Here is a 14,170-nt window from a genome sequence, read left to right as displayed (position 1 = left end):
GGGAGCGCACTCTGCAGCCTTGTCAGAGAGGTCTTACTGTGGACGTATCATCTGATATCTGGGCCCACCTCCCCACCAGCCACTCTCCCTGAGCAGCTGGGCTCTGCGAGAAATCATCTGTTTTCCATCTGTCTCTGAAATGAACCTTAAGATTAATCTACAGACATTTTCCATAAAGTTACCATTATAACAATTTTCTAACACCTGTTGGCTACTAACATCGCCAAAAACACCTCACTGTAGCAACCATCCTATCATGTTAGGACATTCTGATCATGTTTTCAGTCCTATTTCCCTTTTTGGTACATATGAATGCACCATTTTTGTGTATTACCGTGTAAAAGAATTACCAATTAAACTATGTACCTGGACTTGAAACGCTGATACAAATGAAATACTGGCTGCCCACGTGTTGTAATTGTTAGGTGCCATCAAGTAGTCAACCACAACGTTTAGTGAATCTGTGAACAGCGTATCTGAACCTTGCCCTGTCCTGACCCAGCTTCACTATCTGATATGCTCACACCGTTGTTACCGTCACTGTGCCAGTCCATCTTGTTCAGGGTCTCTCTCTCTTTCTCTGACCTCTCACCTTTCCCAGCATGCTATCTTTTTCTGAGAACTGACTCCTCCTAGCAACATGCCCAAAGTATGTGAGGCAAAGTTTCACCACCGTTGCCTCCAAAGAGCATCCTAATTTGCACTTCCTCCAACATAGACTTGATCTGACCATGGTCAGGATGAAAAGAAAAGAAATGAACCTTTCCAGATACAACATGCAATTTGAGAGATATCCAGAATAACTGATTCTAGTGAGTTATATCTTCCAGTCACTATGATCTTTTCAACATACCATTTTCTGGTTTACTAGATTGGAGCAAAGAACTGCAAACTACGTCTGACTTCTCTGTTCCACGACGTTCTTCTTTCTTTCCAAAAAAGGTACAGCTGTAGGGGAAACATAGTTCAGCTGAAATCTTCTAAAAAAACCAAATAATTGTTTACCTTAACTAGTTAGATTGGATCTTTATGAGTCGTAGTCAACCTGACGGCACCTAATGACAGCAACAACAGTTTAAAAAAAGTCTGCTTTGAACAGCTTGCTCTTTTAAAATGGAGCTACACTGAGATCAAATTGACAGCAGTAACTCAAAAGGTTTAAGAACCTTAAGGGGCAGGGAGATTAAGGTAATGGGAGAGTAACAACTCAGGAAAGGAAATGAGAATGTTTGTAGAAACCAAAGAATATAATCAACATTACTGAGTGGTTCATAGGGTTGCTATGAGTCGTCTAGGACTCAATGGCACTTAGAAAGTTATGCTACCAAGTCAAAGGTGGATGATTTTAATCTGTGGTCCTCAGGCCTGGTTTTAATTGTTTTTGGTCAAACATTCTTCTAGGTGACATAACACTGGTCTGTCCATTTGCTGTACAGAGGTAACTTGTGCTTGCTGTGATGCTAAACACTGTGACACTGATGTATGTGTCAAATGCGAGAATGGTTACCCCTGGTGGACAGTGTTTGGTGGAGCTCTCCAATTAAAACAAGCTTGGAAGCAGGAGTGGCATCCCCTTCTGAAATAACTTGCCTCCAGAAACTCTATGAACTTGGATAAATGATGAAAGTTACACAAGTGTTCAGGTCTTTCGTTCATAGGGTCCGTCCCTATGAGTCGTCTACGACTCAATGGCATTTAACAACAACAACAACACATATAGAAACAAGTGAATTGCTGTATGTTTTGCAAGGTGTACTCTCAGCACCACAAAAGAAGAAAAGGTGGACGAAGGGACATTAAATGGAGATATACGATTTCCTACCACCCTCCCCATCAGTCACTTCTGATTCACAATGACTCTTTTCATTTTGTTTTGGGTTTTGCCTTTTTTTTTTTTTTAGAAAATGTATACTGTATTTGGTATTAACAGATTTGAACATATTTTTTTTTACTTCCATTCATTAATTGTTACACATTTTCCTCCCTGTCCCCCCTCCACCTGAGTTTGCTTTTTTCCATTGGAAAAAAAGTTCTTTCATTTTTATACAGCCCCACCATCACCACCTCTTTATTCTGCAACTCTTATTCTGGTCTCCGGTCATGCCAATAACACATAGTCATATGTTCCTTTTATACTGTTCTCTCCCTCGTCTGTTTCAATGCCATGTACATTATTTATCTATTCTTTTCTTAGTTTCCCCTGAACCCCTATATCAGTCCTGTTCTATAAAAGTGGCATATACAATATTTGGGTTTTTTGTGACTAAGATATTTCACTTAGCATAATGTCCTCCATGGTCACCCACTTTGTATAATATTTCATGAGCTCTTTGTTTTTCAGGGCTGTATAATAGTCCATTGTGTGAATATACTACAGCTTCTCTATTCATTCCTTTGTTGATGGACACGTTGGCAGTTTTCAACTCTTTGCTATTGTGAGCAAAGCAGCAATAAACATGGGTGTGCATATATCTGCTTGGGTGGCAGTTATGGTTTCTTTGGGGTATATTCCCAGTAGTGGAATTGCTGGGTCAAATGGTATATCTATTTCCAACTTTTTGAGAAAGTGCCACACCTCCAGAGTGTTTCCGCCATTTTACATTCCCACCAACAGTGAATAAGGGTTCCAGTCTCTCCACAACCTCACCAACATTTGTTGCTTGCTGTTCTGTTAAATTTTGCCATTTTTACTGGGGTGAAATGATATCTCATAGTTGTTTTGCTTTGCATTTCTCTTAGAGCTAGGGATTTTGAACATTTCTTCATGTGTTTGTTCACCATCTGAATGTCTTCTTTGGTGAAGTGTCTGTTCATATCCTGTGCCTATTTTGCAACTGGGTTGTTTATCTTGTTGTGGAGACAATGACTCCTTTTGTATAAGCATAGCACTATGCTTTGTAGGGCTTTCAACAAAAAAATGCTTTAATTTTACTTTCTCACTGTAAAATTAGCAGCAGCTTCAGAAAGCTCCACTCCACTGGGTTTCAAGAGAAGAACTTTAGCCTTCTTGGACGTTTGAATCCCTAATGCCTTTCATATTAGAGTGTACCATCACCAAAGTAGACAAATTAATAAACAAAAGCAAATACTAATGGGACTTGCCAAAAATTGCTCTGAGGGTGAGTGACAATGAGAGTAGACTGGTGTCTGCAAAAAACATGCCTCCAGGTACTGTAATCACCACAGTGACGTGATAAATTTCACTGATGGCATTCCTTTGATGCTCAAAATAAAACAAACATTTTCAACAGGAATCTCAGGTTAAGTGGAAAAGAGAAATATTTCATAGAAATGGATATATGAAGACCTGGATGAATCAAGATATTACTTGCTAGTATTCAACAAAAATTGTAGAATGAAGCCAAGGAAGGACTCAGGGATCATGAGTGAAATTATGTCAGAGTGAATTCATGCTTGTATAAGAGTATTTATTGCCAAATTTTTATTACTACAAAAGACTTCAAACAACCAAAATGACTGCCAACATGGGAGTTATGATAAGTCTACACAATGAAACATCATGTCATAAAAAAAAATCATAAAGCTCTAAATAAACTAGAATCGAAAAGTTTCAAAATATACCTTTGGAAAAATGCAAGGAATTTACTATATGCAAATGCTTGTATAAACAGATTTCTATAGACATTACCCAACACTTTTAAACACATACAAATTGGAGAGTGAATGACAATAAATGTCATACATCATTTTCAACTAAAAAAGAGCTTTAAAGATAAAGGCTACAACTTCAAACCAAAGGTCTTAAAATATTAAATATTTAAAGTAATATAATGTTTCTAGAAATGAGTTGGTTTGAATGGTTTATTTGCCCCACCTGGAATTGACAGGATGGCTTTGGGGCAAAGCTTCAAGAGGAAGTCTAACCAAACTGAATTAGTCTGTCTTACACTCAGATTAGACAACGCAGGTCAAGTCGTTACACATCAGCCCACATCTCTTGGCTCCTTTCATGGTCACTTACTTGGTCCAGGGTCTGCACTTGTCCGTGGAAGAAAAGGCATCTGAGAAGTATCCAGCAAGGCAAGGCTCGCACACCGTGTCCTTGTTGAACTGCACTGTCCCAAAGACAATCGACAGAAGAACAAGCAGAGAGCAAACAAGGAACACTTAGATATCAACCAGGACGGTGGTCCCAGAGGCCAAGCACTAACTCTTTCTGCCTCTTTTCTCCCCGTCCTGACCTCATACCCCAAAGGTGGCTAATTCCATTTCTGATCCCAGCAATGGTTCAGAAATGGTGTTCAGAAAGGTGCGACCCCCTAGTCTCCTGACACTGTGTTGTTCACAGTCACTGATACTCCGTCTCCTGTTTTAGAAGCCCAGTTGTGGGTTCCCACTCTCTAACTCTTGTCCTAACCAGTCACCAGCTTTTCTGTCTTCATTCCTTACATTGGCCTCAACTACAATCATTGTTGCTTTTGAGGAAAACTTCTTGTCCTGACCTGCTCTGACCAACTTCATCTCAAATTTCTTGGAATCACAACAAAGGTTTCTCAATTTAAAAAAACGTGCCCAACAGCTCTGTGTTAGTTCTCTAGTGCTGTTATAAAAGAGATACCACAAATAAATGGACTTAACAAACAGAAATGGATTCTCTCACAATTTTAAAGGCTAAAAGTCCAAAACCAGGGTGCTAGCCCAGGGGAACATGTCCTTTCTGTATCTCCTGGTTCTAGGGGTTTCCTAGAACAGGTCTTGGATCAAAGGACATACTCCACTCCTGGCTCTTCCTTCTCGGTGATACTGAGGTTCTCCCCTCCCCCATCCTCTACCATCTCTCCTTTTACCTCCTGTAGGAAAAACAATGATTCAAACTAAATCTCAGGAAAACTTCTCTTCCATCCAATCAGAACTATTATCTGCACTCTGCGCTAATTCTCATACAACTGATTGGCTGCTGACATCACAGCACTGATTATATCATTACATAACTGCCTCTAATACTACCTCTTTAACATCATAGACGTTAGGATTTATAACACACAGAATAATTACATAATTCTGAAAATCACACATACTTTGGGAGGACACAATTCAATCCATGACTAAGTCTCTTTCCCTTAAACTTTCAAGGTGTTCACAAACCTATTCTGTAAAGGACCATACAGTAACTAGTTCAGGCTTTGTGGTCCTTACAGTCTCTGCCACAATTACTTGTAACATGAAAGCAGGCAGAGAATGAGAGAGATGCAGGTCGTAACTATGTTCCAATAAATCTTTATTTACAAGCAGAGGAGGCAGCCACATTTGACACTTTTGCCTTCAAGCTCTGTGCTGGAAGCAGAAGCTGACCCTGGTTAGTAAGTCTTACTTATTTCCCTTGGATTCCTAATAAGCTACATTCTGAAAATAAGAAAGCCCTCAGGTTTCCTATGTTGACAACATTTACTGCAACTGGTGCCTCATGACCCCTTTTGATAATTCCAAGAAGAACACTGGCAATCGTAATGTCACGGTCACCTGGCTAGTGCCCAAACCCGCAAATTCCTCTTGAAATGAGCAGTACTTCTGTGATTTATTTTTGTGAATTAAACACTAAAATAAGGAAGTAAGTTGTCTTTGTCCAAGTGAGGTCGGAAGTATGAATGTTCTTGAACTCTGCAATTTAGAGTGAGAAGCAGGAAGACCTCCCCATTTATCTAGCAGTTCTCATTTTCCCTGAAACTGCAAATCTACAAAAGTCTAGTGGGCACCTAGCCATTCACATCATACCAGCAGTGTTTTTATAAAGGAACAAAATCTAGAGGAGTGGCCCCCAAAGCCCTAGACACGACATACAAAGTGTTCAGGGCCCTCATCCCTGTGTAGCTGACTCCCGGAGGCACACGTCAATTAGGAAAACCTGCCTGAGACTTCCTGCCGGCCTCCTTTTCTATCTCTCCTTTCACAATCCCACCTCTCTCATTTTCATAAAAGAAGGCACACCTCTTTCCTATCCAACATCTGCAGCAGTACCATGTCTCAGGGGGTACAGCCAAGGTTCGAATACTGATTTGACATCAAGGAACCTCATTCCGAGGTCCATGTGTCTGTCCCCATCTGCTTTCAGCAACGATGTGGCATTAGATATGGAGGAGTTTGACATAGTTGCTCTGAATTCAAATAGACTGTAAGGTGGGCAGGAGTGATCTCTGTCATCCCTAGGTCTTCCCACCACCTCACCTGTTCTACTCACCACTACTTGTTAAAGAACCTGTTATTGCTGAGGAGAGCCCCTGAGAACCGGGATGGAGGACCATGGGTAAGAATTCCAAAAGTGCAACAGCACCTTAGTCCATCTGGAGCACATCCTTGAAGAAAGGCTCTGGACTTCTTCTGTTTAACCTCGGGATTCAGAAGGGAGATGGCTAACATGGGGCAATTTACTTTGATTGTTGGCAATTTAAGCCAAATCCTGTCCTAGAGAAGTCTGATTTGGTTCATACACTTGACAGTGGACTTCGATTCTGGGATGGATATTCTTCTCAATATGAACTGGAAAATATTAACATTTTCATTCTCCTAACCCAGTCCAAGAATTCTGGATTAAAATAAAATGCTTCTAAGTGAAAGATTAACATGCATAATTAATGATCATCTGTTATGTCTTCAGTAAATGGCTTTGGTATATTTCCTAAAATTGGGGGAAGCAAATGACTTCAAGAAAAATCCTTTTTGCAAGTCAAATGGTTTCTGTGCCTTTGCTTTCAGCAAAATTTCAGAACCCAGTCAAGCTCTCAATTTAGAGATAATGAAAAAGCCTTTAATGCTACATTATCCATAATCTTTCACATACAATGAAGGTCTGTAAAGAATGCAAAGGCCCGAGTGGCAGTGCTAGTATACAGGTCCTTCCGTAGCCATTTAGCTATTAGTGTGAGATTTCTCAGCTCCAGTGGCCTCGTGGATAAGGGGTTGTGCTGATAACCTAAAGGCGGGAGGTTCGAATCCATCAGCTGCCCCTCAGCAGAAAGATGAGCAATCTCCTCTCATGTGATTTACAGCCTCTGAAGACGCACTGGAGGGCCAGCTGTGTTGGCTCTGACATGATGGCAATTAGTGAGTAAGTATGTACAGAAAAACATAAAGTGGAAACGAAACTGACATTTCTCGTCACCCTTTAGAAAGAAGTGCTATCCATCTATGTAAATTAATGGGGAAAAATTCCATTTGCCACAAAGTTTAAAAGCCTTTATGATTTTAATATAACAAAACATGTTTTTGGTCATCTGTGTAGTAGTAGCTACAATAATGATTCAATACAGACAACTTGCTCCTCAAGCCTTGACACACACGACATTTTAAAAAATTAAGATTCTAAGAGATGCATATTTTTCATGCAAAGGAGTGTGTAACGATGATTGTGGAAAGCCTTGCAAGAATCCTAATACATTAGGCTAGACTTCGGTGGTGGAATAGATACAAACTGGCAAGGAAAGAGCTGTGTGAAATTCCCAACAGTTAAGAAGGAGAAGGCCTTTGTAAATGGGCTATGGGGCTCAGATTCCATTAGAGGGGCTTCAAAAGTGTTACTGTGGTTATCACTTGCTGCCAAGTGAAGTTCTGAGCAACGCTCTACAACTTAAAAAAGAAGGAAAAGACCTAGATGTCAAATGAGACATGAAAACTGGAGAGGCGCAAAGATGCCCCAGCTTCTCAGTGTCCAAACTGGACCCAGAAGGCAAGCTGCTTGTTCAAGTTCATCTCTGCAAGTGAAACGGTCTTGCATGAAGGTGCATAAAATAGTTTATAATTAGATTTGTCTTACCAAGAAGGAATGCCCTGTGTGCTTGTTTAATTCAACAACTATTAAAACCATTGCCACTGGGGGGGGGATATTTCCAGGGTAACAGAAGTTTTCTTTTAGAAAAGCACACATTTAAGCATCCCAAGCATTTATCCCTTTCCTCCTACTTGGAGATCTTAAGAATTGGGAGATAGAGTAGGTCACGTACCCTCAAACCTTGTAGGACACAGTGGCCCAAAGAAATCATGAGGACACGGGATGGGAGGTGGGCAATCGGGAAAAACAACCAGAAGCAGTGAGACCATGGCATGTGAACCTTACGTGGCACTTAGAACCAGCAGACTAGACGTGGGCACAGCAAACATATGGAGCTAAAAACCACAGTTGTTGTTGTTAGGTACCATCAAGTGGACTACGACTCATAGCAAATCTCTGAACAACAGATCTGAACTTGGCCCTGGTGGGCACCACCCTCACCTGCTCTGAGACGCTTGGCCCTCTGTTACAGTCACTTTGTCAGTTCATGTTGTTAAGGGCCCTCCAGTCTTGCACTAACCCTCCACCTTTCCCAACACGATTTCCTTTTTCCAATGACTGGCTCCTGTGACATGTCCAAACGACGTGAGATGGAGTTTCCCCCTCTTTGTCTCTCAGGGGCACTCTGGTTACATTTACTCCAAGACACACCGGTTTGTTCTTTTGGCAGTCTGTGAGAGAGTCAGTACTGCACGGAAAAGGTAAGCACAAGATGAGCTATATCACAGAGTATGATTTCCGTAGGCACACAGCTGGAACACGTAACAATACAGACACATCAATAATTTGTGCCCCCAGACATGTGCTGGAATTCTAACCTCTGTACTTGTTGTTAGTGTTCAGTGCTCTCGAGTTGACTACATAGTGACCCTGTCCACAAAAGCTCTGAACCCCGTCCTACCCTGTGCCATCCTCACACTTCCTGACACCCTAGAGCCCACTGTCTACACTAGAGCCCACTGTCTGCGCTCGAGGCTGTGATTCAATCGAAGGGAATGCCATCACCTTACACTAAGCAGTCCACCCACCAAATGGGGGCAATCAGCTGAAGTCACCCCAGTGTAGCAGGGCGGACCCTAAATGCCATCACTCCTAGGTGACAAAGGGCAAATGGGAGGGATTATGGAAGACAAGGCCAAGGCAGAAGTGGGGGACGGGGGCCACCACACCACCGAGACTCTGATTTGGACGTTTAACCTCCAGAAGCATGAGAAATACATATCTGTTCTTTAAGGCTAGAAAGACGGGGCACACATGGGCCAACTTGACATTCCCATTGCTGAACCTAAAACATGAAGTCCCTTCATCCCTGCATCTCACGGGAATCAGGGCCCCCCGAGCCCCCTCTGTGCCCTCTGTCCACGCAGACCCGCCACCAGGCACACAAACCCGCACGTACAGGGGTGCTGGGCGCCGAAGCCGGGCGCGCACTGGGTGTTGCGGCGGCAGCAGGCACAGTCGTCGCTCCAGTGGTAGCCGGGGGTGCAGGCGCAGAGGCGGGGGGCCGTGCGGTTGCCAGGCTCCACAGCCACTAGGGCCTTGCCTGTGGGAGAGAGGAGAAAGGTGGGGTTCACTGTGGGGACTCTGCCTGGGCACGTGAGGAGGTCTGGGTGCGCCCACCACATGGCCCAGCAGCCCTAGCCCCACACCATGCGGTCCAGGCTAGTGGCCACATGAGAGTCAATGAATAAACCACTGAGGACACCTTGTCTATGGACCTCCGTGCTGGCACTAAAACATCTCCACTGAGTTGCTTTTCTTCCCCTAACAGTTGCGTTTTTGGGACTGTTAAGTCCATTTTCACAGGTAGGAAGATCGAAGACTTATCTGTGACAGCTACAGACAAGGGCGTGTGTCTCCTATTTCGTCTCCAATGTGTTTGATAGAGTCAATATCAACACTAGACTGGCACTCCAAGAAGGGTTTCTCCAAACCTAGGATTCAACTCGGGAGCCCAGGGGCCCATGGAGCATTCAAAGTCATGAATTAGGGGATCACCTTAGTGGAGGAACCCCAGAGAGGTGGCATGATGGAATGCACCTCCCCAAACCCTCCCAGACTCCAATCACTTAACCTTCTCTTCATTCACAACACCTATTGCTGTTAGGTGTCTTTGAGTCACAATGACGCATAGTGACCCTGTGGATGACAGATCCGAACCCTGTCCTGTCCTGCGCCGACCTCATCGTCTCTGACTCACTCAAGCCCTTGCTGCGGTCACTGAATCAATCCATCTTGTTAAGGGTCCTCCTCTCTTACGCTGACCTTTCCAAGTATGACGTCTCGGAACAGCCTCTCCTGGCAACGTGCCCAAAGTAGGAAAGACGGCGCTTCACCATCACAACATCGAGCTTCCCCCAAGCTTTTTGTAGTTTTTGTGGAAAAACAGGGAACTGGGAATTTATCAGTAAGTGTGTGTGTGTGTGTGTGTGTGTGTGTGTGTGTGTGTGTGTGTGGAGAAAACACACAACGGAGGCCAGGGCTCCTTTCCCCACCTCATGTGCAGCCTGCCTCCACCCTTGGTCAGTGGAGACCTGTGTGCTGCTGGGAAGCAGAACAGATTTTAGCAGAGCTTCCAGACTAAGATGGAGTAGGAAAAAAGGCCTGGCAATCTACTTTCAAAAACCCATGGCTCACAGCGGACCCACCCACAGCTGATCCTGGGAATGGTGCAGAGTGGGGCAGTAGCATTTCACTCTACAGACACGGGCTGCTGTGAGGTGGGGCTGACGTAAAGGCAGCTGAGAACCAGTGAGAATAGTGACACATCATCTCTTATCCTTTGGGTGTGTTGTCAGGAGGCGCGGGTCCCTGAAAAAGGACATCATGCATGGTAGAGGGTCAGCAAAGGCGAGGAAGACCCTCAGTGAGATACATCCACACAGTCACTGCACGAATGGGCTTAAACACAGGGGAGATTGTGAGGGTGGTGCGACGCCAGGCAAGGTGTTGTCTGCTGCACGGAGGATTACCAAGAGTCACAATCTAGTCATCTGCACATAACAGCTGTGTGTGTGTGTGTGTGTGTGTGTGTGAGAGAGAGAGAGAGAGAGAGAGAGAGAGAGAGAGAGGGGAGAAGGAGGAGGAGGAGGAGGGAAAGAGAAGGAGCAGGAGGGAGAGGGAGGGAGAGAAGGAGAGAGGGGAAGAGAGAAGGAGAGGGGTGAGAGACGGGGAGAGAGAGACAGGGAGAGAGAGGAACACAGCACAATTATATTGTTGAAAACAGACCTGGCTCTCACTGGGGCTGTCTAAATGGCCCTCACTTCTTGCTTTCTGACAGGTGTTACCAGGGAAGAAAAGAAACGGAGCTCCGCCTTCCTTGTCTCACATCACAGCCAGCAGGAAGGGGATGGCCCCTATTCTTATTTTTTCCAGAGCCAAGCACGGTCACCCAGAGCAACACCCCCTCCTTCTGTGCCCACCCCCGCCCCCAGGGTCAGGGCCAGCTCGGCAATACGAGGCAAGGAAATCCCTAAGGTGCAGGAAGGTACCAGGACATCCTCCATCTCCCTAGAAAATTTTCAATACTACTGGCATCCCACTGAAAGGTAAGTGGACATATACCAGTTTGGTGATGAATACATGTAAGAATCTTAAGATATCTTAATGCACTAGGCTTTTGGCTTTAACTGCTCTTGGCAGTAGACAGAATGAATCTTTATTTCCAGAGACGGCAATGAGTCAAGGTCACTACTGAGTGGTGGGAAAGAAAAACGGCTTGATCAGATGCTTCCGCTCAGCGGAGTTTCCATGTGGCCTCCTCTAACCGTGACAGCTGTCTAACACATCAGTTCAGTGTGCTGTAAAAATACTATTTATTTCCTCGTACTGGCCACTGTTTGTGTGGTGCAAGGTGTGTGTGTGTGTGTGTGTGTGTGTGTGTGTGTGAGAACTGAAACTGTGTACACAAGGACCAATCCAGTGGCAGTCAGCCTCTGCAGCCTCCAGACTGTGAAGCCGAAATAGTATGTTCCCCTTAAAACAATTAGGGTTTCTTGGAAAAGGAACGGATTCCAGGTTTGGTGCTGAAATGTCCAGGATGAATCTGAAAGCCAGGGAGCTCCTAAAGACAATTAGGGCCATATCAAAAATTAGGGGCCACCAGAAAGAGGCTGCCATTGGTCCCAAACAGGCCAGTGTTAGATTGGCTAACTTCCATAGAGTAGATTATCACGTTGTTGTTGTTGTTGTTGTGTACCACTGAGTTGGAATCCACCCAGAGCTGACCCCCTAGTAGATGTGTGTGTGTGTGTGTGTGTGTGTGTGTGTGTGCGCGCGCGCACATAGTTTTGGTTTTTGTTTGTTTTTATTGGGTTGCTTACAAAGCTCATATACATTGTGTTTCGTACTATTCTTCATTCACATTGTGTTTTATACGACCATTCTCAGTAGATTTCCTGAGGCAGTAAATCACCTGGGAAAGAACAGTCCATTTTTCTCCTGTGGAGAAGCTGGTGGATTCGAACCACTCACCTTTGCATTGGCAGCACAATTCCTTACCATTAAGCCACCAGAGCTCCCAGAACATCACAACTATGTCTAAATTCATGAGTTCATAATATTACCACCAGCCCTTTGGAGAAAGCTGGGTGATCAAGTCATCATTTGAAAAGGGGGAAATACAGCTAAAGAACCAAGGATTTGTCCTGCCTTTCCTGGTGTGTTAGACCTCAGGGTAACAAATCATTGAGGAAGGGACCATCTCTTCATAAAGCACTCCAACTAATACGTGAAGAAAGGCTGAGAGAAATCACCTTTTAGGAGATGAAGACAGCGGACCCCGCAGCTAAACAGCAGCAGCTGAGATCTCACAAAGAACCCCATGATTCCACTCTTGGCGTAAGGACATTACACCAACTATGACATAATTTTGGAAAACAAAGCCAGACCCAGAATCCAATCAACCTTCTAGATCTAACAACTAGTTTACAGGAAATACCATGTCAAAGACAGAACCAAAAAACCCCAAACTCACAGCTGATTATTCTGACTCATAGTGACGCTGGATGACGAGAGAACTGCCTCACAGAGTTCCCAGGACGTAAACCTTTACGGAAGCAGATTGCCCCAGCCTTCTCTGGTGGAGCAGCTGGTAGATTAGAACCACTCACTTTTCCATGAACAGCCTAATGTTTAACTCACTGCACTACCTGGGGTCCTTGTAGAAGGCAGGGGGACCTGGAAATGATACCATGAACATACAACCGCAAAATCCAGATGGTGAATCCAGATGCCACAGGGGAAATAACATTCTTTTTCCTAGCAAATAAATAGAAAAAGTGTGAAAAAGGAATGGAACTATGTCTCTAAGTTAAAAGGCTGAAGAGGCATATTTTGATCCTGATAACTATAAAGAAACTGTAATTAACAAAATATTTGAGAGGTTAAATAAAAATACTGCAGTCTGGTCAGGAGCTTGGACTACAGGGTTAGTGAAACACATAATTTAGGGCAAAGACACAGATTAGGGCAAAGCTGAAGTTCTGGTGTTGAGCCCTGCCTCTCATTCATCAGTCTTGGAGAGGTCATTGAACCTCATGGGGTCTCTATCTCAGTAAGCAAGGATTCTTGTGAGGATTAAATGATGTAACATATCACTGCGTGAATATTTTGCCAACTGTAAAATCTCAACCCTGGTTAAAGCCTAACCTAAACATAGTTTAGAACAGCAAGCTAAATGAAGAATTTTATCACAGGGTATTGAGACTCTTAAGCACATCCGTGGTTATAACTTCTTGCATTGCTCCCCCAAAAGGCGCCCCTCTGAGTGTGCTTAAATCTCGTGTCTACAGAAGGGGAGTTTTGAGGGCCTGAAGACGAACACTTGGTCTCCGCAAAGCCCACTGCCCCGCTGACAGGGCCCACTCACCTGTATCACAAACTTTATGCAGCAAACATTTATCTTCTTCATTCCAGGTGTCCAGGTATTCATCCGGGCCACAGGGCAGACAGATGCTTTCAGAGGTAGTAGTGCATTTAGAAGACATGTACTTTCCTTAAATTAGAGAGAAAATGCACCATTTTATTTACCAGTTTGCATAATCATGACCCCAAGAAGCCTCTCAGGCTGTACTCCCAAGACACGCAAGACAAGGTGGCAGACAAAGAGTCAACACCCCGGGACTCTCAGCCCTCAATGGGGGAAGGAACATCAGCCGAGCCTGTGTCACCTGCGGTCACGGCAGTCACATCAATCGCTAGAACAGGACATCCTGCTTGATAAAGCAGAGGGAGCTAGAATGAAGGAAACAGGCACAAGAGCCACAGCAATGGCCTCAAACATACAACGACACAGAGGACAAAGCAGCCAGGGATTCTTCCATTCTGTCCCAGGCGACAGAATCCTCAGTCCGAGCCAAATCAACAGCAACTCACAACCACAAGGAA

At 44.2% G+C, this 14,170-nt stretch overlaps 1 protein-coding gene across 1 annotated transcript in view; it reads right to left on the bottom strand.

Moving 5' to 3' along the window:
- Positions 1-14,170, bottom strand: part of TNFRSF11A (tumor necrosis factor receptor superfamily, member 11a, NFKB activator) — a 77,015-nt gene that overhangs the window by 27,108 nt on the left and 35,737 nt on the right. Inside the window, exons 4-7 of the mRNA XM_006892756.1 lie at positions 13,653-13,778; positions 9,183-9,326; positions 3,983-4,076; positions 854-948 (exon numbers count right to left, since the gene is read on the bottom strand). Of these exons, the coding sequence (XP_006892818.1) occupies positions 854-948; positions 3,983-4,076; positions 9,183-9,326; positions 13,653-13,778 (459 nt within the window). The remainder of the gene's footprint in view (positions 1-853; positions 949-3,982; positions 4,077-9,182; positions 9,327-13,652; positions 13,779-14,170) is intronic.

The sequence above is a fragment of the Elephantulus edwardii genome, unplaced genomic scaffold (assembly GCF_000299155.1).
Source record: "Elephantulus edwardii isolate Elephantulus edwardi_28Jun2011 unplaced genomic scaffold, EleEdw1.0 scaffold00118, whole genome shotgun sequence".
Lineage (NCBI taxonomy): Eukaryota > Metazoa > Chordata > Mammalia > Macroscelidea > Macroscelididae > Elephantulus > Elephantulus edwardii.
This window is presented reverse-complemented; position numbering and strand designations above follow the sequence as displayed.